The 22,215-nt window shown below is 38.7% G+C and overlaps 1 protein-coding gene across 1 annotated transcript; it reads left to right on the top strand.

Moving 5' to 3' along the window:
• Positions 1-2,471: 2,471 nt before the first annotated feature.
• On the top strand, positions 2,472-20,574 carry mphosph8 (M-phase phosphoprotein 8). Its single transcript, XM_063005737.1, has 14 exons — positions 2,472-2,670; positions 6,321-6,470; positions 6,634-7,662; positions 8,631-8,697; positions 8,815-9,249; positions 10,107-10,229; positions 10,355-10,443; positions 14,104-14,244; positions 14,336-14,422; positions 14,537-14,691; positions 14,779-14,936; positions 17,332-17,456; positions 17,589-17,672; positions 17,772-20,574. The coding sequence occupies exons 1-14, from the start codon at positions 2,569-2,571 to the stop codon at positions 17,811-17,813; spliced, it is 2,787 nt and encodes a 928-aa protein (XP_062861807.1). The 5' UTR covers positions 2,472-2,568; the 3' UTR covers positions 17,814-20,574.
• Positions 20,575-22,215: the final 1,641 nt, after the last annotated feature.

Below are 22,215 nucleotides of genomic sequence, written 5' to 3'. Positions count from 1 at the left end.
TCATTAGTTGCATCAGATGTGCTCAAGACAACACATCAAATACCAGGACTGGCTAGGGGTTTGCTGAATGTGACTTCTGACTGCATGTTAGAAATATAGTAAAGTCAAGAGAGTTGTCCAAAAGAAAAGAGATAACTGTCTTCCACAAACAGGAAAAATTTTACAAAAAGATAGCAACGGCAATGAATGTTCATGGAGATACAGTTGGAAGCACAGTTCACAAATTCAAAGTTATAGGAACACTGGCTACACTACCTTGAAGTAGCAGAAAGAGGAAGCTATCACCGGCGGCCTCCAGATTCCTGAGGAGGCAGGTGGTCAAAAACCCTTAAAATAAGTTGGGACAGAGGCATGATTATCGCTGTGTAATTCTTTCACTGTGTAATGGTTGCTCTTGTCTAATTATTTTCTATTTTTTTATTTATTTATTTTTGCATTTTCTCCGGATTTTTTAGCGCGTCCAATTTTTACTCAATTGTCTTATGCTTCCTCTCTACTGGTACTGACCCCCACCCCTGATTGAGGAGAGCGAACTGACACACACCCCCTCCGACACGTGAGCAGTAGCCGACTGTATTTTTTTACGTGCACTAAGCGAGTTCCTATGCAATCAGCCTTGTGCACGGAGAGCCACACCCTGATCAGCATTACTGCTCTACTCTGTGCAGACGCCATCAATCAGCCAGCAGAGGTCGTAATTGCATCAGTTATTAGGTCCCTATCCGGCTCCCTACCCTGCATGAACAACTGCCAAAAGTTGTTCATATAGCCGCCCAGCCCAGCTGGATGGCAGAGCTGAGATTTGATAAGATGTATTAGAAATCCCAGCTCTGGTGTGCTAGCGTACCTTACCGCTGCGCCACACCACACATTTTCAACAGGAGAAATATATGGACTGCAAACAGGCCAGTCACATACAAACTCTATATATATATGAGGCCAGAATACAAACAAGTTGGTCAGTCAAAATCATTCATTTGTTCTTTTCTCAGTTAAATAGAGGTTTAAAAATCTTTTAAAAAATCACAAATTGCTGTGTGTTGCATTTACATTTTCTGCATTTAGCAGACACTTTTGTCCAAATCGACTTACAGTAGTGTGACAGTATACAGTCTAAGCAATTGTAGGTTAAGGGCCTTGCTCAAGGGCCCAACAGTAGTGGGGCTTGAACCAGCAACCAGTTTGGATTACTAATCTAGTACCTTAACCACAAACATTTGAGGAAATTTAGTTTGTAGATATGTGTTATTTTTTCAGTGACTGAAAACAGTTGCATAAATCATTAAAATCCCAGTGTGTTTGATGCGCTTGTTATTGACAAACACACTCACGAATGCGCACGCACATACACGCACGCACACACACACACACACACGCACACAAAGTTGTGAATAGGCTCCGCCCACTGACGCTCCGCCCATCGCGTCCTGTCAGTAGTGATGGGAATTTCGGCTCCTTTTGGAGAGCCGGTTCTTTTGGCTCGGCTCACTAAAAAGAGCCGGCTTTTTCGGCTCCCAAGTGGCTCCTTAGATTTTTTTGTTGCTTTAAATTAATTTATTACCAAATTACATGTTAAATGAATTACTAATGTAAAAAAACATTGTATCAAATGTTTATTATTTAAATTGCTTTATTTATACACTCAACATGGAACACAGTCAAAAAGGTCTGATTGTGTATATTATTTGTAAATTTGCATCTAAAGTGGGACGGCACGGTGGCTAAGTGGGTAGCACTGTCGCCTCACGGCAAGAAGGTCCTGGGTTCGATTCCCAGGTGAAGAGGTCCGGGTCCTTTATGTGTGGAGTTTGCATGTTCTCCCCGTGTCTGCGTGGGTTTCCTCCGGGTGCTCCGGTTTCCTCCCACAGTCCAAAGACATGCAAGTGAGGTGAATGTTCCTGTCATGAATGTAACCAGAGTGTAAAACGTGACGTTAAAATCCTAATAAACAAAACAAAATAAACAAGCATCTAGAGTGAAACAACACAACATCAACGAAGCATCACTCAACAAAATATAAATGAAAATGTGCAAAACAAAAAGAAAAATCAGCATCCAGGTGACAGTATTTGTAAGTATTTAGTGAAGATGAGCATTCAGAAAAACCAAGGAGCTCATCTTTGAGGGGTTGATCCTGTTTCTCTTTTCTGTTATGGAGGGACTGAGCACCTGAGCATTTCACTCACCTTTCACACCTGTGTTAATGTGATGTGACAATAAAGTGATTTGATTTGTGTAAAGCGCTGAGTTCTCTCTCTCTCCTGTTCGTGTGCACGCTGTGTGTGTGTGTGTGTGTGTGTGTGTGTGTGTGTGTGTGTGTGTGTGTGTGTGTGTGTGTGTGTGTGTGGCTTTGACAGAAAAAAAAGGGGAAAAAACGAATCGGCTCCCAATAAGGAGCCGGATCCCGTCGGTCACTTTAAAGAGCCGACTCTTAGAGCCGAACCGACCCATCACTACAGTGCAGCAGCTCTCCAGGTTACAACAGCTCCACATAAACGCTGCGTCTGTACTGCTATGTTCCTCCTGTACTGAGCTCTCAGCTACACACTACACCCTCTACACACAATAATGGCGACCGGTCTGGAGAGAGCGGAGCCAGGGGACAGCGAGCAGGATGAAGAAGAGGATGTATATGAAGTAGAGAAGATTATTGATATGCGAGTGGAAGAAGTGAGTACTGACCACTGCTAGCTTTTAAGCTAATTACTATTTTGCTAACCTGGATGCCATCTTGTTAGCTTGGTGGCTAATGTTACCCGCCTAGGTATTTCTACATTGAAAGCAGCCTATTGCGTCTGAGGTTAATTCTGTATTGTATTTTTTTCCGTCTTCAGGCAAACAGGTTCACTTTTTAAAGCTAAGCGGCGAGCACTTTTCTTAGTTGTGGACATGTATAGTTTCTGGTAGAGTTAGCTAAAATAGCTAACTTTTTTGTCGCTAGCTGCTGCAGGGTCACATCTCATAACTAGCTCATCAAACATGACCGCGCTGCAGAGTATTATAAGTATTGTTGGGTCAATTTGGAAATGCGCCAGGACGTACATCATTTTAAAGCACTGACTTTATGTTTTGCTTTCAAAACGAACTCCGTTTTGTTGTCCTATGTAAAACAAGAGCAAAGTAAATCAGGTACATCTCTTGCTTCAGCTCTGTTGACATTAGTGATCTGCCGTCATGTCTAAACTCAGGCCGGAACATAGTTCTTAGGTGGAATAGTAATGACGAGGCATGATTCAGAGGTTAATGTTTACAACACTGACACTGACCCTCTCCCAGTCATAGTGACACCACCATAAGACCCCTGATGACCTTACCATGTAATGTAATGTTTGTGTGCATTTCCTGTCTTATCAGTCTCAGTGTTTCTTTCTTTCTACAAATGATGCAACTTAAAAGCTTATGCAAAGTTTGAAAGTAGCTTGAACTTAATGATTTAGAGCAGAAACCTGGATCTTTAAGAACCACTGATAATTTGATGTACATAATTGCAATGACTGTTAAAGCCACTAGTATAACTTAAGTGATAGTAGAAGTAATGTAAATACTAAACATTAATAAACATACACAAGTTGTTTTTAGGTGTGCCCTGACAACACTGTGCTCATTTCATCTTTAACTTTTGCTTATATGTAAATATTAGCAGATACCAGACACTAAGCTAGAAATTAAGTCTGTTTATGACAATTACTGTCTTTATAAGCAAATATGTCAAATCAGACTTTTAACTGCTAAAACGGTTCTGCCCTTTATAAGACACACTGTCAAGCTGGTACATTCCTATTTGTTTCTTTCATTTGCAATGCATTGTTTAAAAAGACGCATTGAAAATTATTTGAATTATTTACATGAACATGGTCTACTACGTAAATATATATTAGGAAACACATTTGCAAAATCTAGATAATTGATTGCCGTCACTCCACATAATCACACTTAATTGATTATACAGTAATCCCTGCAAAGCTAATCACAAATCAACAACACATGACCGGGTAGTATACATTTAAAGTTGTTCCTGTAATATAGCTTTTTAAAAAATGTATTTATCAAGAAACTATTTAAAAAAATACCTAGCCTGTTAAAGTGTCAGGACCCAGAAGTATGCATGAATATAAATATGCTTAAACTGTGTCTATCAGTTATCCACAATTACTGGGAAACTGTCTGTCTTTGCATTGTGCAATCTGTTAAACAGTAGTTAAACCTGAAAAAGATACTAAACATAAACTATGGTAACTTTTTAATCACTCACACTGGCCAAATAAACTTAAAATGTTGGTCTTGATAAAAGTGGTTAATATATTAATTAAAATTCATAATACAGTATTTTTCTCAAGACAGAAGAAACAGGTGTCTGTTTATAAATTCTAATTTATAAAATGTAATACAAAATTGAAACTGTGTTAGATTATTTGAATGTCCCACATTGTTGGTCTGCATTAAGCTTATGCTTGTTCTATGCTTGTTTTGTCCATTTTATATATCTGGTATTGAGCATCCAAGAATATAAAAAAAGTCATTGAAGTCATGTTTTCAATATATTTAGTACTTTCAGTGCAATGGAGTGAATCAGCAGTTTTAGATTTAGCTGTGACCTCCCCCTTTCCCACTGGTACTTAAACTAACCATGATGTATTGTGCATGATCAGTGTGTGCAAGCCTGAGTTGTAGCACTGAGCAGTGGAAACCATTTTAGAAGCTCACGCTCTAGCCTGTAGCTGTTTTAGGGAGGGTTGTTTTTATCTGCCAATCTGTTTCTCGTCACATTTTACCTACTGTTAAGTGGCGTTTTAAGCTGTCTGTGACTTTAGACAGGGTCTCCTGGGAAAAATGTCAGCTATCACATTACAGTTGGATAAAATGGTGCAAATCTAAAGTGCTGATACTAACTGACATTGCCCTGTTCCCTTTCTAAAGCAGGTCTTGTTCTTGCAACATGCTTTATCCAGGTTGCCGCTTAAACATTATGATGATGTCTTAATGCATTGTGCGTCACAGTGTGGTTATTGCAGGTTTGCAATTTTATTGTTTTTTTCCCTTTAATAACAGGCTGTAAAGTCATGAGTGCTTGGGGAGCTCGTGTCTGACAACTGATTTTCAAGAATGATGTTATGAGTGTTGTTATGAAATTAAATTTCATCAGCTTTTTGTAAATAGGACTGTATTGATACCAAGTAAGTTAATACTGGTGCAACCGATCAGAAAAAAAAATGCCCAGCCACTCTGAATTTAAATGAATGCAGATTATCCTCAGAGTCTGTGGTAATTATTCAGGTGCTGTCCAGAAACAGACACTCTCAGTCTGGTTGAATTCTGTTACTTAGCAACTTGCTGATTAATGCACATCTGTGGAATTAACCTGCGTGACATATAAATTGTTCATTTCATAAACTGTTGGCTTTCATCCCGATCAGGGTTACAGTTTCTCCTGAAAACACTGGCTGCAAGGAAGGAATACCCTGGACAGGGCACCAATCTATCGCAGGGATTCGGGCATAGTCAGTCATGTTTGTGTAGATGCCTGGCTGGCCAATAGCATTGCTGATATTCGAACTCTAAAGGTTTTTGTTAAGATGGCAAATGCCTGTTTATTTTACTAAACAGCAGATCAATAAATAGGACTAGAATCAACATTATGTGCACTGCCAGTTGCAGTGTGTGTCTAATTGATCTCATATCTGAGATAACCAACAAAAACTTCAAATACCGAAATCCATTAAAGAAGCACCTAAACAAGAAAATGCCCAAAAAATGTTCATGTTCCTTACAAACACAGGACTATAGCCACATATCTAAATCCCAAGTTAAGGACATCTCCATATAACCTCATTGTAAACATGGCAATGAAAACCCAAACAAGCAAGCAAACATATCTAAGAAGGTACAAGGACTTTTCTGAGCAATTATGTAAACTTTACACCCTTATAATGATGAAAGCATTTTTGCTGTTGTCAGCTGTAACGTTATGTTCTTGTCTCTCAAGTTGGTGGAAAAAGATTTAAAGCCCCAAACGTAAATCCTCACCCAAAAAAAGAGCAATCCTAAACTTCCTGGCAGAAAGAGAATTAAAAACTAAAATATAAATAGACAAATAGTAACAAGAAATAATAAAAAGAACTGAACTTACTTTTGTTTTAGAATGTTCATAAAAACACTGTCGGTTGTTCCTTCTAGTGTAATTACCTACACACCAAAGGCCCATAAAAAGCTACATTGAAGTTTTATTGTGTTTTTACTAATGCTGCTATACTTTAGTACATCTGTGTTTTAATGTCTTGCATGTGGGTCCAAAAACTGACTCTGTATTTTGTATAATTTAGGGAGAGGTGCTGTACCGTGTGCGATGGAAGAACTATTCATCAGATGATGATACCTGGGAGCCCAGGACCCACCTGGAGGACTGTCATGAGGTTCTGCTGGCGTATGAGAGAGTTCTGACTGAGAGGAAAGTTAAGAAAGACTCCAGCATGGTAAGATTTTTGAGGTCAATACAAAATCCAACTGGCCAATTTCCTGTTAATCAGAAACTGAATAGAGAAAAATGTTGCTTGGCAGTGGGACGTCTGAGTGGCTATAAATTACATGTAAAAGGAAGTGATATAACACTTGTTTTTTTTTATTTTTTATTCCCAGATACTCCCGATGAAGAGTGACTTATTTGATGCAAATTCTGATAGTGACAGCAGTAAAGACAGACCAAAAGACTCGCCTATCAAGCTAAAGAAAAAAAAGAAAAAACACACAGAGGAATCGGAGGATGAAAAGTCAGTAAAGGAGAAGAAAAAAAAGAAAAAGAAGGAAAAATCAAGGGAAGACAAACCATTGCCTGCTCCCGAGTCTGACGAGGAGGAGGAAAGTGTTCCCACACCACCACTTCCCAAGAAGGAAAAGACCACAGATGCCAAAAAGAGAATTGTTGAAAAGGAGGATGATGATGATGAGGAGGAGGAGGATGGTCCAGCTGCAGCAAAGAAACACAAGAAGGACAACAAAGCTAAAGATGGAGGGAAGCACAAGAAAGAAACTGTTGATGAGAAAAAGAAAAAGAAGGTAAAATCAAAAAGAGAGATCGAGTCCTCTGATGATGAGACAGATAGGGGTGATGTTCCATTTGAATCACACCTTGATGACACTACACCAACAGACCTCATCACTCCAGCAAAGTCCACACCTCCCAAATCAACAGAAAAGTCCTCTATGGGGGAAAGCGGGGCCGATCAGTTCAAGGCAAAACAGAAGAAAAGCAAGTCTGACTTAAAACTGCAAGGTATCAGAAACTTGATTCAAGACAAGAACCCCAAAAAGGCAGACAGCCCTGCTCCTCTTAAAGAGAGTGGCCTAAACAAGCTAAAAAGTCTGACTAGTAGTAAGAGCAGTATCAGGTCATCCCGGAGTGAAGAAGAACCTGACTCCAGCGATGCTGGGACCATCGCAAAAGCAAAAAATAAAGTCAAATATCAGGAATCGACCTTGCCTACTCAGAAAGAGTCATGTGTATCCTCATCCTCTACAGTCTCTTTAACTCCCAACAAGCCCAAAGACGATGAGCTGAAGGAAGAGGTTGGGGAAAAAGGAGCTGCTCCTAATCTCTTTGAGAAGTTTTTGCTCACCTGTGAGGCCAAGGACCGTGTGCCCAGGAAACAAGCAGCTCATGCACCAAAGGTACAGATCATGTGATTTATAGGCCTGTCTTTTTTTTTTTTTTTACACAGTTAACTAACTGCAGTTGTTTGTGTTATTTTAAACAAGACTACCTTAAACATCAGGCTCCATAAACAGTCGATCATTCTGGTCCGTATATCAGACTTGGCGCATTTTTTACGCCAGATGCCCATTCTGACGCAAACCTCCTTCTTTTATCCAGGCTTGAGATTGGCACCGAGAGTGCACGGTTAGGTGCACTTCAAATGACTAGCCTTTAAGACATAGCCACTTGCAGGCAATCGTGTCTGTGTAGATGCCCGATAGCTGTTTTAACCCTGAATCTCAGTGGTGGTGGTATAGGGTAATATAACGCTGCTCCACCTGAGCACCTTCTATCAGTGTAATCAAATCACTGAGGATAATTCTTAGTTTTTGTATTGTAATTATGGTGTTTTGTACAATGAAATTCTTTTCCATATATAGCTTTTTTTAGAAGGGGTCAGCCATTGTACAGCACCCCTTGCATACAGAGTTAAGGGCCTTGCTCAAGGGCCCAACTCTGGCTGCATAGCAGAGCCTGGATTTGAACCGACAGTATTCTGACTGATAGCCCAAAGCTCTACCCACTAGGCTACCACTGTCCCTATTGTTGGTCATCAATAAAGTTTTTCATAATTCGTGTCATAATGTGCGATTTTGTTGCAGCACTGTTTAAAATAGATTTAGTAATTTCATGTGTTGTTGTTTTTACAAACTTGCTTCACTCCCTAACTTTCATGTATCCGACATGGTTTCCCTTCAGGTTTTCGGCCCTACTGAACAGTTCTTTATGTATCATCATGTTTCTATAACAGCATATAAAACATGTGCCATAAAGTTGTCAATAAGTGTCAGATTTATTTATATGTCTCCTAAAAAAGCCTAGAACTTTGTCTGCTAGTGTACTTGATAGTTTTATTTACCATCGCTGTTTTCTTATGTTTTAGAGTTCAGTGAGACCTGATAAAAAGCTGAGAAAGGAATCTCCAGTGCAGAAATCTGAGCTTAGTGAAGGTAAGAATAACATGAGTTTCTAAAACAGAAATCCTTGAGTTTTTTTTTAAGCACTTCTGTATAATTTAGTGTATATTAAAAATAAAAATGTATGTTTTAATTCCTGCTTATTTCCAGGCCACATTGCCATGGAGACTGATGAAAACCTGGAAAAGGCCACACCGGAGTCTGAAAAGAGTGACTGCTTTGATGAGTCTGCTACTAAAGCAAAAGAGGAAATACTGCGTGAACAAAAAGAGGAGCAGCAACGAAAAAGAAAAGAACGATTGGAGGAAGAGGAAAGAAAAAGAAAAGAGAGGATAGAGGAAGCCCAGAGAGAAAGGAAGGTAAAGATGGAGGAGGCACAGAGAGAGAGACAGAGGCTGGCAGATGAGACACGGTTAGACAGGAAGTCTATAGTGGATGCAATGGCATCTGCTGAGCCTACAGAAGATTTAAGGTGGAAGGAGAGGAGAAGAAAAAGGCGAGAGGACAGCGAGTCTCGTCTCCTTATTGCCTGCGATGACAATCAGGACTCTCAGGATCCCCTGGAACGCTCAGAGAAAACTTCTGGTTTGTATTAAAATAGATGCTTATTTACCGTTGTGATTATATCAATTATTTTTAATAAAGCGTCTACACAAACAATGGTTAGCTTGTTCAGGAAAGGGTGCCGAAGGGGATTCCTCATAACTGATGCAATTACGACCTCTGCTGGCTGATTGATGGCACCTGCACAGAGGCAGGGGATGATGTGTGATCAGAGTGTGTCTCTCCGTACACAAAGCTGATCCACATATGAACTCGTGCAGGTGAAAAGTGTCAGAGAGGGTGTGTGTTAGTCACAGCTATCTTTAGTCAGAGTGAAGGTCAGCATCAGTAGAGAGGAAGCGTAATGCAATCAGTAATTGGATAAGATTAGACCAGGACCACAAACTACTAATGAACAAGCCTAGGGCAACAAGCCCCTATTTCCAGAAAAGAAAACAAGCCCCTATTTCCAGAAAAGATATTCTTTCAAAACACTGTACCTTCAATATTTTATCAACTTTTCATTTTGCCTCTGTCCCAACTTTTTTGGAGTGTGTTGTAGGCATCAATTTTTAAAAGTTCTTGTATTTACAGAACACAGTACAGTTGATCAGTAAAAATATTGGAAATCTTTTCTTTTTTTTCTCCATTTGTCCTTTCTCTTTTTATTGTTTAACATTTACAAAACGTCCCAGCTTTTCTGGAAATGGGTTTAGTGAAGGGAAAAACTAACAATTAAAAGAAAGCAGTCCTAGTCCAGCACTGTGCAGTCTGGGTGAGTTTTGGTAATATTTGTCCAACAGGTGGAACTCAGCTGAAGAGTACAAAAATATCACTTTTAGTTTTACTTGGATGCTGTCACTTTTGTACTTAAATACTGTTACTGTGTGCCTTGACAGACCGGGGCCCACCTTCTCTCAACCTTGGAGTCGAGCTGAAGCTAGACTGGATGACACTGGAGGATTTTCAAAAACACTTGAATGGGGAAGATGAAAATCTCTCCCCACTATCCCTAACGCCTAGTAAGTCTGAATACATTCCAACAACTCCAGTCAGCATAAATCTTTTTGTCCTGCGTATTCAACTCAGATGAATCTAGTTATTTACCACTTTGTTATAATACAAATGTTATGTTTTTGTGTTCTAGCTGAGCTGCGGGATGCTGTAAAAAATGGCAATTATATGGCTGTCAAACGTGCACTCAGTTCCAAAGAGGACTATAATCTGGACCAGGAGGTATGTACCTCTCAACTGTGCAAGGTCTTGCTGTGTTTGACAACAAAACACTCTGGTAACTAGGGGTGTGCTATATCGTATCATTCACGATGATACCGGTATAATTTTACAAACGATACAAAAAGTACCATATCGTAATAATAGCGATATTCTGCGTACTTTACGTAATGACGTCACACAGCTACGCAAATTCGTTCGTTACGTGGGTCATTTGGGTACAGTAACGAGTATGGTGGAACGCGGCTCTGCGGTGGAGGAGCTCGTTCCAAAAACTCCATGTCCACCATAAATTAATCTTTGGCAACCCAAACCCCAACCACCGATTGCCGGCAGCTTTTCTGCGGAAGTATTTCTGCACGCAGGTTTACACAGGGACGCAATTCAACAGCGCACCTCCACCAAACCGTGCAGGAATACTTTTAACATTAATGTCAACCACCAACACAGAAGTACTACTACTACTACTTAGTACTAATACTACTACTGTACTTAGTAGTAATTGTGGCGCGCTACGAGTAAAGGCCCACCGGGCTCTGCGTGTTCCAGTGTTGCCCGGTTGGGCGGTTATGCGCCAAACAATTTAATAGCAGTTAAATAACACTTCTATTTTAAAGAAAATATTCCGTTTTAAAAAGCTCCAGCATTGTAGAAGGTTTTTAAAAGTAAAGTCAATTTTCAATGCTGATTTGGCTCAATAGTGTTGGTCAGTCTGTATCATATTGTTGAAAGAAAATTATTTTTCCATGCATTCACACTGGCATGTTTTGGGGTTCAATTGAGTGTCATCATTACACACAAGTTGGCAGCCAAGTGATAAAATATTGCAAAGGAAAATTTTTTCTCATAATGTTAAGGTTGCTATATATATACAGTGTATCACAAAAGTGAGTACACCCCTCACATTTCTGCAGATATTTAAGTATATCTTTTCATGGGACAACACTGACAAAATGACACTGACACAATGAAAAGTAGTCTGTGTGCAGCTTATATAACAGTGTACATTTATTCTTCCCTCAAAATAACTCAATATACAGCCATTAATGTCTAAACCACCGGCAACAAAAGTGAGTACACCCCACAGTGAAAGTTCCTGAAGTGTCAATATTTTGTGTGGCCACCATTATTTCCCAGAACTGCCTTAACTCTCCTGGGCATGGAGTTTACCAGAGCTTCACATGTTGCCACTGGAATGCTTTTCCACTCCTCCATGACGACATCACGGAGCTGGCGGATATTCGAGACTTTGCGCTCCTCCACCTTCCGCTTGAGGATGCCCCAAAGATGTTCTATTGGGTTTAGGTCTGGAGACATGCTTGGCCAGTCCATCACCTTTACCCTCAGCCTCTTCAATAAAGCAGTGGTCATCTTAGAGGTGTGTTTGGGGTCATTATCATGCTGGAACACTGCCCTGCGACCCAGTTTCCGGAGGGAGGGGATCATGCTCTGCTTCAGTATTTCACAGTACATATTGGAGTTCATGTGTCCCTCAATGAAATGTAACTCCCCAACACCTGCTGCACTCATGCAGCCCCAGACCATGGCATTCCCACCACCATGCTTGACTGTAGGCATGACACACTTATCTTTGTACTCCTCACCTGATTGCCGCCACACATGCTTGAGACCATCTGAACCAAACAAATTAATCTTGGTCTCATCAGACCATAGGACATGGTTCCAGTAATCCATGTCCTTTGTTGACATGTCTTCAGCAAACTGTTTGCGGGCTTTCTTGTGTAGAGACTTCAGAAGAGGCTTCCTTCTGGGGTGACAGCCATGCAGACCAATTTGATGTAGTGTGCGGCGTATGGTCTGAGCACTGACAGGCTGACCCCCCACCTCTTCAATCTCTGCAGCAATGCTGACAGCACTCCTGCGCCTATCTTTCAAAGACAGCAGTTGGATGTGACGCTGAGCACGTGCACTCAGCTTCTTTGGACGACCAACTCAAGGTCTGTTCTGAGTGGACCCTGCTCTTTTAAAACGCTGGATGATCTTGGCCACTGTGCTGCAGCCCAGTTTCAGGGTGTTGGCAAACTTCTTGTAGCCTTGGCCATCTTCATGTAGCGCAACAATTCGTCTTTTAGGATCCTCAGAGAGTTCTTTGCCATGAGGTGCCATGTTGGAACTTTCAGTGACCAGTATGAGAGAGTGTGAGAGCTGTACTACTAAATTGAACACACCTGCTCCCTATGCACACCTGAGACCTAGTAACACTAACAAATCACATGACATTTTGGAGGGAAAATGACAAGCAGTGCTCAATTTGGACATTTAGAGGTGTAGTCTCTTAGGGGTGTACTCACTTTTGTTGCCGGTGGTTTAGACATTAATGGCTGTATATTGAGTTATTTTGAGGAAAGAATAAATTTACACTGTTATATAAGCTGCACACAGACTACTTTTCATTGTGTCAAAGTGTCATTTTGTCAGTGTTGTCCCATGAAAAGATATACTTAAATATCTGCAGAAATGTGAGGGGTGTACTCACTTTTGTGATACACTGTGTATATATATATATATATATATATACTGTATATATACTTGTCAGGGAAAATAGAAAGAGAAAAAACCTTATTATTATTATGCGGGTCTTCGTGATGTAATTCTACATGGCACTCACTGCCTGTGTAGGTAAATAAATGAGTGACCACATAAAAAAAAGGTATTAGATTCTGTGCCACCCCTGTGTGAGCAATGGTCTCAGTCTGGCCACCCCTATGGAAATTGTCTGACTTCGCCACTTCATTATGTTACATTATTTTTACTGGAAAGACAAAATAAAGAAAAGTGTGTGTAATTCTTACATACGTCTTACATTTTTTTACGTGTTAACTTATATTAATTCTAAATAAAACCTGAACATAATTTTTTTTTGCAATAGTGTTTTCTCGAAATAAATATTTTTCAGTGTTTTGTTATATCGCCAAAAATATTGTTATCGCAAAAATAACCTGAAATATCGTGATATTATTTTAGGGCCATATCGCCCACCCCTACTGGTTGGTAACTTCACATTTTGCAAAAGCACTGATGTCAAATTTTTTATTATAATTATTATTTTTATTACTACTGTATTATTATTATTATTATTAAGAAATTCAGTTCTATGTGTTTGGGTGGTGCAGCGGTCTAGTGTGCAAATGCATCTCCTCAGAGTGTTCAAGCTCAGCAGAGCCACAGACTTGTACAAATGTACAAATTTAGCCTAACATTTAAACATACTGTTCAAAATTCACCACATCGGGCTGCTCACAGAAATGAGAAGAGCTGCTGTTTTAATAGACAAGTAAAAGCACATGTACAATGTACAGTCTGATGCAGTGAGTTTTATGCTGAAATGTAACATGCATGCTTTAAATTCTTTTTATATGCACATTCTTAGTGTTTGAATAGGAGGCTTAATCACTAATTGGTGTCTGAACAAATCAGATTGCTAAGCAGTGCACACTAAATGATTGTTTATGACGGACACACGCTGTGTTTATATCCCATTAAAGCTCTAATATGAGTTGGTGACTGGAACATTGGGCATGAAAAATCATGTAGTGTGTACTTGGAATTAAATAAACATGATTAGCTAAGGTATTAGAAATGGGCCAAGTGCCAGTCTTGATTTTCTTGCGTGACTATGCATGCCTATGATGTCTCCTGCAGGACTCCAGCGGTATGTCCTTGTTAATGCTGGCCGCTGCTGGAGGACAGGACGACATCCTCCGGCTGCTGATTAAGAAAGGAGTGAAGGTGAACGGGCGTCAGAAGAATGGTACCACAGCTCTTATGCATGCTGCTGAGAAGGTAAGCACTGAGGTGCTGCTAAAGCTGTTTGTTCTTATTTGTCATAGAAGAGTGGTCCTGTGTTACCTTTGTTTTATCTCTTTTTGGCTAGAACTTTCTCACCACTGTGGCCATTCTTCTTGAGGCTGGATCTTGCCTTAATGCTCAGACACTAGGTGGGGAGACGGCACTTATGAAGGTGAGAATAGAAATAAGAGGGAAGATATTAATTTAATAGTTTTTCAAAGTGAAAATGTGCAACTGTTGTTGGAGGATAAATTCAGGAATTAACTGAAAATCTCATCTTTGTTAGGCATGTAAAAGAGGAAATGCAGATGTTGTGCGCCTCCTGCTTGAGTATGGAGCTGACTGCAACATTCTGTCCAAGCACAAGAACACGGCCTTGCACTATGCCAAGCTTAGCAATAACATGATGGTGTATGACCTTATTAAAGACCACAATCAGACGTGAGTTGTTTTAAAACTGTCTAAATGCAAGAAATATGTTTACAGTAAAGCATGATGTTTTCAAGGACATTTAATATATATTTTCAGATTGTCAACGGTGGCAGAGGACACTATTAGAGCATATTTTGAGACAAGATTGGCTCTGCTAGAGCCAGTGTTTCCTCTGGCGTGTCATCGTCTCTGTGAGGGACCAGACTTTTCATTGGAATTTAATTACAAACCCCCACAACATCCACCGGTGGAGGGTAAGAATCAATACTCTGCCCAAAGAGATTGCTATACTATATACAGGCTGGTTATGGTGTCTTAGTTTTATTCATTTCATTTTAATCAACTGCTTTATCCTGGTCAGGGTCACAGTGGGCAAACACTGAGCGCAGGCAGGAATACCTTGAACAGGGTGCCAATCCGTCCCTTTCATCCCCTCAGACATAGCCATCATGCCTGTGTAAACACCCAGCAAGCCGATAGCAGTGTCAAGATTCAAACTCGGAGGTTGCAGGTTAGCGTGATAGACTGCGGTGCCACCCGAGTGCCCTCACAGTTGTACAGTTAATCGATATGTAAAATTTGGTTAATACACCCCCCCTTCCTCAGCTGCTCTCATATTTTTGGGGGTTGCCAGAGAGAGTCATTCTTCCTAATGCATCCCTCCTTTCTAGGACTGGCCTTGAGAGTACATCGATAAGTGGCTACTTTCCAATGGCTCTGCCTTATTTTTTTTTATTGAATTAACACTTTTTTCTTTTTTAACAATCACATCAACTCATAAGTATACTAGAAAAATACAAAATAACACACATGTTAAATGTTAAACTATTCTGGCACGTCCTTTTACAACCCACCATCTGCTTATTGGTCATTGGTATTAATTAACAGACAATATTTACTTCTACTTAGTGAGTGTTATTGTTATAGTGAGCCGAATTAACATATTGTACGCGAAATTGCAGACCACACTGAAAATTATAGACTTAAAACAAGCTGGGAGTGATAACATTTGTTAAAATCAATCACACTGGTGTCCCTCTGAGCGCAAGGCAGCTGCTGCTGGTGTTCACTGTGTAAAGCAGGGGTGTCCAAACTTTTCTTGTTGGGGGCCAAATGTAGAAAAAACAAGCAGTGATGGGCCACAAAGTCTGTAATAAATAAAAAAGGGCTACTTGATTATTATCAAAGACAGATTTTTTTTTTTAAGTGACTAATGACTTATGTATTACAGTGTTACGTAAAGTACAATTTTGCTTATCAGTAAATAATTCTAATGGGAACAAATTACAGTGAATAATCCTAATGGGAACAAATTACACTCCATTACAGCAGCTGTTTCCCCACGAATTAAACATACACACTTGACTCTGAAATCAGTGTCAAAAAATTGTCATTTTGCCAACGTGCCTGCAAGTATTTTTGAGAGGGTTATTTTGAGCCACCAGGGCTATTCAAATGTTTAGGACCATTAATGTAGGTGTAACGTCGTTAATGTTTTAAGTTACGGGGAAAGGCGATATGGAGCGTTTTGGACTGGTATGTGATGGCGACACCCAGTGTTCAAACTAGGAATTTCTTCTGCTGACCAGTGGGCCAGCTATCATTTTATTTCTAAAATACCGTTTAAAAAGGAAACGGGTCAGAGTTTGGACACCCCTGGTATAGAGCGTTTCCTGCATTATTAGTAGGAATGCTGAGTTATTGATATGATGAAGCACAGAAAGATTAGCCTGCCTGTTTTACAACCCTAATGACACACCAAACTCACTCATACCTACCTGCCAAAGGGACACCAGGCCAGTTGCCCCTCTGTTGATGAAGAACCTCTGTCAAACATATCCTCCATGAATGTCAAAAGATGAACAACAAAACAAAAGGATAAAGGGTAGGGGGTAAATTATTTTTACTGAGTAAATATTAAAAGAAGACTTAATAAAAATATATAATTATGTACAAAGAGACTTTGTTGTGGTAATGCTTGTATTTTGCTTGTATTTTGCTTGTACTTTTTTTAAATCTTTGATGGAACTGTGGCACAGTTGGTTCAATGCCTCACCTCTTGCCACTGTATGTGTAGAGTGTTGCGTGTTTTCTTTTTGTGTTTACGTGGCTTTCTAGCTGGTTTGCCAGTTTCCTCTCTACTAAACTACAAAAACATGCAGAATACTACTACTGACCATAGATTGCATCAAACCCACCAGACCCCAGAACATGATAAAGTGATTAGTGTAAATGAATGAATACAATTAATAGAAATCACTTGCAGTACACAAGTGCAGCTGGTAGTGTGGGTGCCGCACAACACTTGTACTTTGAAAGTTTGGCACTATCCTATTTCTGTGTGGATTTTTTGCACATGCTTGCGAGCATGTGATGCCATGCTATGGATTGGCACTGTGTCAATTTTATTTCTGCCTTGCACTTTGTGCTCCCACGTAGCTCTAGACCCCTATAATCATGGTCAGGATGGTTGTTGTTATGAATAAACTAATATATTTAGGTTATACTACTTGCTTGTGTCATTTATAATAATTCATTTTATACAATAAAACTGTTTGGCTTTATTATTATGTGTTAAATGTCATTGACTATTTATTTTTTATTATAAAATATGTTATTTTACACAACATATTCTGTTTTATTTGCCAGGATCTGGTATTCTGCTCTTTATCTTCCATGCTAATTTCATGACTGAAATCACAGCCAGACTCTGCGGGCCCTGCAGTGTTCATGCAGTCGTTCTTAACGACAAGTTTCAGCTGCCCATTTTCCTCGTAAGACCCTGAGCATACCACTTCTTTAAATGACAGTTTAAATGTGCATTCTTTTTGTACTTTTTAAAAGACAAATGATTGTAAGCTGCTTTAATGTATACAGTGTGTTATTATGTGCTCTTCCCGTAACAGGATAGCCACTTTATTTATTCATTCAGCCCAGTCCAAGGAACCAACAAAATGTTTATTCGCCTAGCTGAGTCACCAACAGCGAAGGTAAGGTGTTTAACCGGAGTGCTCCTGTACATACAAATACATAAACACATTGTACTGTAGATGAATAACCGAAGGCCATCTCTTCTTGTACTTCTGTAGGTTAAACTTCTCATCGGTGCATATAGAGTTCAGCTTCAGTGATGTCCAGACTTTCCTTCCAGGTCAAAGCTTGGCAGAGAGAATCTCAACTGCTGAGAACTGAGAGTCATTACCCAAAGCTGTTTCTCTGAAATGGTTCTTGTTCAGTGTCATTTAAGTGTAATTGCCTAAAAATGAAGGCCCTAATACACTAGACAGTAATGGATGGTGCATCTAGAAGTGTGATTCTAGGTACAAGTTCAGCAACATGTCAGAAGTGTTTTATAGGTTTTACAAGACATGTATTTTGTCCAAAATATTTTGGAGAGCCTGTCTTTTGCAGATGTGGTTACAATGAAAAGGGTGGGCATTTGTAAATCTTGTTTGTATAGGTTTTATTTGAAAATACAGTAATTTATCACTCCAGATTTTCCCATACATCCCTTTTGAGTTATGCTTTTTATTATGAACTTATTTGGCTGTATGTGTGTGAAAATGACGTAGTAGTGAGTAGCATCTGTCTCTCTGATTCGTCCTCTCGGGACCAAATTTAAACTGGACCTAGAAATGTTTAAACACCAGAGTTAATTTCAATCCTGCTGTTGTTTCACACTGAATCCCACTGGACAGCTTGTGTAAGATGGTTTGTGTAAAATGTATTATAACTTTTGGGTTTCTTCAACAGTACAGAGAATGTATTGCTTAGCTGCGTTTCTGCTTAGCTGATCTGCTAGTATCTGCTACCCACATCTGATGATGAATTTTGTTTAGGAATCAGCAGCTTGCTATTGATTATTTTAGACTATAATGATCCTTTGTGTTAATTAAATTTAATTTTTCATTCTTCTCCAAGCACTTCTCAGTGTATATGTTTAGAAGTTTATACACAGGGACTAAAATGCAAGAGACTGTAATGCAATTGTTAATGAATGATCCCCTGATTATTTTTAATCAATGATTATCACTAATAATCAAACAGATTGAGTTTTAAGTAAAAGATTTGGAATTTGAGTCCAGGATGAATGCTCATAAATTCTGTTAACTGTACGCCACCCAACACTGTGTTTAACCTTTCCCCTAACTGTACCCACAAATTACTAATTTGCCCTTGATTACTTTGATTTATCCAACCTAACAGATAAGAAATGTAAAATGTCAGTGTCATGACTAGTATCTGTCAAATCAACAAGGTTTCATATTTATTTTATCATGTCTTTGTGCTGCATTACTAATTAATTTATTAAAAGTTGTAGGCAAAATTAAAGTGGTGACCTAATGCATCATAAACAAGAAAGGAAAACCAGAATTTACTCTCACTTCCACATTAATAATTTATAACCTGTGACACCCCCGCCCCCCCCAATCCAATTCATCTTTGGTATTATGGTACTGCTTTCTAATATGCTATATTTTCTTTGATTTCTCATTTAAAATTCCTTAACTATAGCATATCATCTAAACAGGCTATCTTTACAGGCTATCCTAAACCCGTCCTCATTCAGGTTAAGATGACATTCTCAAGAGCATGTTCAGTAAATCTTTACTCGTTTGAAAAGTATATAGTTGAAATAAATTAGCCAGGTCATGTACATAACGTTGTTGTTTTCTATTATAGACACATACAAATCATTATTTAAATTTCCAATAATATTTACTGTGTATTAGCAATCAGTTATTTTAATCAGCTGTTACTGTTTGCCCACACTCATGGCCCTTCCTTAATTTGTATCTGTTAAATTAAGGGGTTTCCCTCTTTCAGATAAAATGACCTACATGATGTCCAAGTGAATATTGACTAAATTCTGTTTTGAAAGTGATTTGTTAAAATGACAGATTTTTGTGATGTAAAAAAACGAAACCAAATGAATCATTTAAGAAAGTTTTTTCAAATTTAATGTGACCTATAATCTGTACAGTTTAATTAAAAAGCAAACTATCTTTTAGGGGGAAATTAAAAAAATGCAATAATATGGTTGTATAAATATGCATACCCCAAAAGTAATATTTTGTTGAAGCACCTGTTGATTTTATGACAGCATTCAGTCTTTTTGGGTAGCAGTCTATCAGAATGTATATCTAGACTTGGCAATCTTTGCCCACTCCTCCAAATCTTGTCAGATTGTGAGGGCATCTCATGTGCACATCCCTCTTCTTTTATTGATGTGGAAGTATTATTAGGGTCATTGTTGTGCTGAAAGGTAAAATTCATCTTCAGCTTGTAGCAGAGGCCTGAAGGTTTTGTGCCAAATATGAATGACATTTGAAAATGTTCACAACTCATTCCACCATGATTAAAGTCCAAGTTCCAGTTAAAGAAGAACAGAACCAAAGTATAACGCTGCTACCACCATGTTTTACTTTTGGTATGGTCTTCTTTTATTTGTTTGTTTTTGCTTCAAATGTACCTTTTGGAATTATGGCCAAAAAGTTTAACATTGGTCTCATCAGCCCATAACCCATTTCTGCACATGCTTTTGGCAAATTTGATGTAAGTTTTTGCAGGCAGGTGTTTTTCTTGCCACCCTGTCTCACAGCCCAGATATGAAGAATGCAGGAGATTGTTGTAACATGCAGTACACAACCCAGCTTCCCAGACCAGTTTTCTTCTTTTTAACGATTTTAAACGACTTTTGTGCCATAATTCATCTACTTGACAACTGTATTCACTCTGATCCTTGTAATGTGTAATGCCTTGGAAAATTTACATTGCCAAATTTTACATTGCTTACTGTCAGGATGTGTGGGTTAATGTATTGTTAACAAGCATTACCTAGTATACTTTAACAAGCATTACTGAACTTGAATAAACCCTTTAAAATGCTTAGTTCTGATTAGGGTCACAGTGAGTCTATCACACACAGCAAAAACATGCCAAATAAATACCTAAAGGAAACTTATTGGGACATGGGGAGGACATGACAACTTTTTCACCTGAGGTAGGTTTAACTCAAGTCCATAGTACCTTGGTGCAGTGTGGCAGCCACAATCCCGCTTTTAAAAAGGATGGCATTTTTTTTTGAAGTTGGTTAGTATGACTTGAGTTGACTGCTGGCCGATCATTTTACAAGCCTAATTGATATAAACACACTAGTCAAATATTGTGACATTCTGAGGCTAGCTGTATAAAGGCCATTTCAATTGAACATTATGTGCTACTGTATTTCTCTTTTTGGCAAATGTGCATGACGAAAATGTTTACTAAAAAGATAAAAACCTGACCTTCAAGATGGACACTAGTAATTTGGCCTTGGCCTTTATCAAAAGAAAAAAACTTTTAATATATACACTGATCAGCCATAACATTAAAACCACTTGCTGCCCAATTTATCAGCTCCACTTATCATATAGAAGCACTTTGTATTTCTACAATTAGTGTAGTTCTACTGCAGTGACACTGACATGGTGGTGGAGGGTTAGTGTGTGTTGTGTTGGTATGAGTGGATAGGACAGCAATACTGATGGAGTTTTTAAACACCTCACTGAGAATAGTCCACCAAACAAAAATATCCAGCCAACAGCATCCTGTGACCACTGATGAAGGTCTAGAAGATGACCAACTCAAACAGCAGCAATAGATGAGCGATCATCTGTGACTACATCTACAAGGTGGACCAACTAGGTAGGAGTGTCTAATAGAGTGGCCAATGAGTGGACACGGTATTTAAATACTCCAGCAGTGCTGCTGTGTCTTATCCACTCGTCCCACTACAACACACACTAACACACCACCACCATGTCATTGTCCCTGCAGTGCTGAGAATGATCCACCACCCAAATAATACCTGCTCTGTTGTGGTCCTCTAGGGGTCCTGACCACTGAAGAACAGGGTGAAAAAAGGTTTAAAAAAGCATGCAGAGAAACAGATGGACTACAGTCAGTAATTGTGGAACTACAAAGTGCTTCTATATGGTAAGTGGAGCTGATAAAATGGACAGTGAGTGTAGAAACAAGAAGGTGGTTTTAATATAATGGCTGATCAATGTATATATACACTGTATATATATATATATATATATATATATATATATATATATATAGTAAATATATATATATATATATATATATATATATATATATACACATATATATATATACACAGTGTATATATATACACAGTGTATATATATATATATATATATATATATATATATATATATATATGTGTATATATATATATATATATATATATATATATATATATATATATATACTATAACCTTTGAGTAGTTGGTAACTAGAGTAACGAGCCACATGAACGAACGAAGATGCAGCAGTGAACGTACCCTGACAATTGACCATAGTATTGTCAAAATAAAAGCTCCACAACGTGTTATTTATATATTAATCATTAATATATTGATCACTATGAACATTATTTCATTTATTTTCATATTTGTATTTGTGACTTAATTGTGTTTCTTGTTGAATGCTTAACTTTAGGGTTGGTGAATGTATTGCTACATT

The sequence above is a fragment of the Trichomycterus rosablanca genome, chromosome 12 (genome assembly GCF_030014385.1).
Source record: "Trichomycterus rosablanca isolate fTriRos1 chromosome 12, fTriRos1.hap1, whole genome shotgun sequence".
NCBI lineage: Eukaryota > Metazoa > Chordata > Actinopteri > Siluriformes > Trichomycteridae > Trichomycterus > Trichomycterus rosablanca.
This window is presented reverse-complemented; position numbering and strand designations above follow the sequence as displayed.

Bases quoted from the DNA above. Each gene is read 5' to 3' on its own strand.
- mphosph8 (XM_063005737.1), top strand. From the start codon at position 2,569: ATGGCGACCGGTCTGGAGAGAGCGGAGCCAGGGGACAGCGAGCAGGAT. The intron at 7,663-8,630 runs GTACAGATCATG...CTTATGTTTTAG, and splicing joins AAGCAGCTCATGCACCAAAG to AGTTCAGTGAGACCTGATAA. The intron at 17,457-17,588 runs GTAAGACCCTGA...TTCCCGTAACAG, and splicing joins TTCAGCTGCCCATTTTCCTC to GATAGCCACTTTATTTATTC.